At 34.5% G+C, this 3,886-nt stretch overlaps 1 protein-coding gene across 1 annotated transcript; it reads left to right on the plus strand.

Annotated features, from left to right (window-relative positions):
* Window positions 1-638: 638 nt before the first annotated feature.
* On the plus strand, window positions 639-3,049 carry LOC147535059 (endoglucanase 8-like). The gene is made up of 6 exons (XM_086648300.1): window positions 639-1,004; window positions 1,110-1,202; window positions 1,307-1,480; window positions 1,667-1,781; window positions 2,199-2,362; window positions 2,446-3,049. The coding sequence occupies exons 1-6, from the start codon at window positions 654-656 to the stop codon at window positions 2,767-2,769; spliced, it is 1,221 nt and encodes a 406-aa protein (XP_086504426.1). The 5' UTR covers window positions 639-653; the 3' UTR covers window positions 2,770-3,049.
* Window positions 3,050-3,886: the final 837 nt, after the last annotated feature.

Consider the following 3,886-nt stretch of genomic DNA (forward strand, 5'->3'; position numbering starts at 1 on the left):
TTGAAACTTCATTTGTTCTTTTACTATCTTAAAGTCTTGCTCAAAGTTTATATATATATATATATATATATATATATATATAGGTATATATTATGGGATGATATGTAATCTTTTTCAAAACAATAAAAAAGTAGTCGTTATAAGTCTTTCTTTTACTGCGTATGATTTAATTTATTCATAAGAAAAGACAGATGAATCTGTAGATGCGATTTTTAATCAGTAACATTTGGAAAAATTAGTCGATTAAAGTATTTAATTAGAGTCATATTACATAAGATTTTGAGTGAGTCTCCAAGTATAATTTTAAAAGAAAAAAATTATTTCATGGGTTATTTAAGAAGTTTCCCCTCTTGAATGAAACAAAATATTTTACTACACCCTCTTTCATTAATTTTCAGTAATTGTTTTCTGCCATTTTTTTGTTTGACTTGTAACTTATATTTTGTTATAACAGTAACTGACTCTCAAATATTACACCATCTGGAACAAGCTCTTACAAAGTTTGTTTGGACCGTTTGAAAAAAAAAAATTCTAGCTATGTCGACAATATTCACATTATTAGTTGCAATTGTTTGATTGATGTTGATATTTTTTAGCTTGATTTAACCGGAGGATATTACGATGCTGGAGACAACTTGAAGTTCAATTTTCCCATGGCCTTTTCAACAACGGTGTTGGCATGGAGTGTGATAGAGTTCGGCGGTCTCATGGACTCTGAACTAGAACATGCTAAAGAGGCCATAAAATGGGCAACTGACTACTTCTTGAAGTCCACTCAAATCCCTAATGTGGTTTATGTTCAAGTTGGAGAACCTTATAGCGATCATAATTGTTGGCAACGTCCGGAGGACATGGACACTGATAGAACCGCTTATGCTGTGAACGCAACCCATCCGGGTTCAGAGGTTTCAGCTGAGATTGCTGCTGCCCTAGCAGCTTCCTCTATTGTGTTCAAGTCATCTGACCCTGCGTACTCCAAACAACTACTTGATAGGGCTTCTCAGGTGAACCATCAGCTCATGTTCCCTTCATCCTCTTTAAATAGAAATGCTTTTTTTACTATGTCTCAATAACTATGTTTTCAATAATTTACTGCATTTCTTTTGTAGGTTTTCACCTTTGCAGATAAGTATCAAGGAAACTATAACGATAGTCTTGGACCTATTGTCTGCCCTTTCTACTGCGATTGGGGTGGTTACGATGTATTACTACTTCACCAACATTATAATAAAAACTCGCTATTATTGTAAAAATCATTTTGGTCTTAAATTTTAATTGTTTTTTCCAATTTAACTCTCGTACGTAGGATGAATTAGCGTGGGCTGCTTCTTGGTTGTACAAGGCTACCAATAAGACTAGCTATTGGAAGTATACGGTTAAGATGAATTTAGTTTCGACTAAGGATATAAATATGAAAGGGGAAAATTGTGAATTTGGGTGGGACGACAAGCATGCTGGTGTTTATGTGCTCTCTTCGATTGTAAGTCTTTTTAACTTAAAAATGCACTCTACTTAGATTGGATTAAATTTAATTTCTATCCAAGTGACTCCTATCAAATACAACCTTAGACAAAACATCTAATTCAAATACGAGGGTAATTTTTGGTTCTAGAGAGTAATCAATAAGTAGTTGGGATGATTCTAATTCTTTTTCTTCTTTTGCTAGAAACAATTAGCGGACGAATCATCACCGCGCAATGCTCAATATAAGTTAAATGCTGATAAATTTGTTTGCAGTCTCCTACCCGAATCAACATCAAAAAGTGTCAAATACTCTCCAGGTCTGATATCCTTGTTTTTTTTTCTTTAATTGTCAGCGTGTCTCGAACCCTTGACCTCTAAAGTATAAGATCAAACCCCTTACCACTTCAATCAAGAATTGTTGGGTTGATATCCTTACTTAACTTTCATTTGACATTAATGTAGTCATAAAACGTGAAATAAGCTAAACCAACGTAGAAGTATTGAAACTTGTTGATGTGAGGCACATGGAAACAACTATAGATCAACCATCGATGTCACATGAAGATAGAAATTTCTAGGGTTTGGGTAATTATGTAGGTTGTCAACTTTCAATGATGATCTCTTGCAAAGATCTACATACTCGTAAAAATGTTTCTACGAATCAGTTAAACTAGTAATATTCTATTAATAATGAGTAGAATGTAACTCCATTTTTCTATGACATTGTCATTTAGGTGGGCTTATGTTCAAACCCGTTGGAAGCAATATGCAAAATCCAACAGCTCTTTCGTTTTTGTTAGTTATTTATGCTCGCCATTTGAAACAAGCTAAACAAAATATTCAATGTGACAATAAACCCGTAACTCCAACCAGACTGGTTAAACTCGCAAAGAGTCAGGTATTAATTCATCTCTTTGGTCCATCGGATTTTGGGTTATACGAAGCCGTTTTATAATTACAAAGTTTAAAATATTTTATTAGGTGGACTATATTCTGGGAAGCAATCCAAGTGGCTTGTCCTATATGGTGGGATATGGAAGTAAATTCCCACAAAGGATTCACCATCGAGGCTCATCTCTACCATCAAAAGATCAACACCCAGGACACCTAGAATGTCAAGGAGGCACTCCTTATTTTGAAAGTCAAAACCCTAACCCTAATGTGCTGATTGGAGCTGTTACTGGAGGACCTGCTATTGATGATAAATATGCAGATTCTAGATCATTATTTGTCCAATCCGAGCCTACAACTTATATAAATGCTCCTCTTGTTGGCCTCTTGGCTTATTTTTCTCATGCTCGTTGATACTGAATAGAGATCAGTAGACCACAATTAAAAGGCGGATTATACACTTATATTACCAAAGAAAATGAATGAGATCTACGGGTTAGTGCATTGTACGTATCAACTAACTCGGACGTATTTTATCTCTCAGTCATGTAAGCTATAATCCGTTATTTTTACAATGTTCGATAAGATGTAGGTTTTTTTTTGGCATTCAACATGTAATGTAGTACATGCAGTTATCTTTTAATGCTTGTACCAAGATATAGTATTTTAATTGTTGAATGAAAAATTCTCTTCATTTTCTTGTTTTCTCTTTGTAATTGCAACCTTTGCAATTAATGAAATCTACTTTACCCTCTTCAAAAAAAAATTGTTGAATGAAAAAGTGGGAAAAAGCAACAGTGTAACACAAACATGCCTTTTGGTTAGACTTTATTCCATTTCAAATCTCTAGCATGGTCAATGGTGTCATTGAGAATTTGTGTCGTTCGGCGAAAACTAACAGTTTGAAAAATAACAAAAAGAGTGACAATGAGTTCGAACTTCAAATCCCATCAATCATACTCACTAGGCATTAGCTAGCACCGAAATTCCAACTAAGCTACACATTATCAATAGGTCATAATCGCATGTGTACTCATAGTGCGGGATAACAATATTTCCAAATAAGAAACGAAAATCAGAATGGAAGATCATCAAACCCACAACCTTCGTTTGACAGTGCCCGATACCAATTCTTTTTTCGACAATCCATTATAGAACTTCATGTATTTACATCGTTTCTTGTGGGTATATCAAGATAAAGAAATAAGCCCAAACTGCCAGTAAAACAATATGAAACATTACCACTTCCCAAAACTGTGAAAATGGAAAGTACTAACGACATCTTAACATAACTCAGACGAATCTGTTAGCTAGTGGGTTATATATTTATTTGGTTAAAATATGGGGACAAAAAGGTGAGTTGTCACAAATTAGAGAAGCAAATTGGAATTATGGCAAGTACCGAAAACTGAAGTCATGGCTCATGGGGCTTTTACTTGTTTTAGGGTTTATCATTTTGGGGATTGTTTGATCACCAAATAGGGTTAGTGTTTAACTTTCTCCTAGTGAGAGCATCTCCAGTGCAAAACTC

The sequence above is a fragment of the Eschscholzia californica genome, unplaced genomic scaffold (genome assembly GCF_041429995.1).
Source record: "Eschscholzia californica isolate CP2 unplaced genomic scaffold, dmEscCali1.0.p SCAF_6, whole genome shotgun sequence".
NCBI lineage: Eukaryota > Viridiplantae > Streptophyta > Magnoliopsida > Ranunculales > Papaveraceae > Eschscholzia > Eschscholzia californica.

Excerpts from the sequence above, each read along its gene's own strand:
- LOC147535059 (XM_086648300.1), top strand. The coding sequence starts at position 654 with ATGGCCTTTTCAACAACGGTGTTGGCATGGAGTGTGATAGAGTTCGGC. Across the intron at positions 1,481-1,666 it reads TTTATGTGCTCTCTTCGATT|AAACAATTAGCGGACGAATC; the intron begins GTAAGTCTTTTT and ends TTCTTTTGCTAG. Across the intron at positions 2,363-2,445 it reads TTAAACTCGCAAAGAGTCAG|GTGGACTATATTCTGGGAAG; the intron begins GTATTAATTCAT and ends ATATTTTATTAG.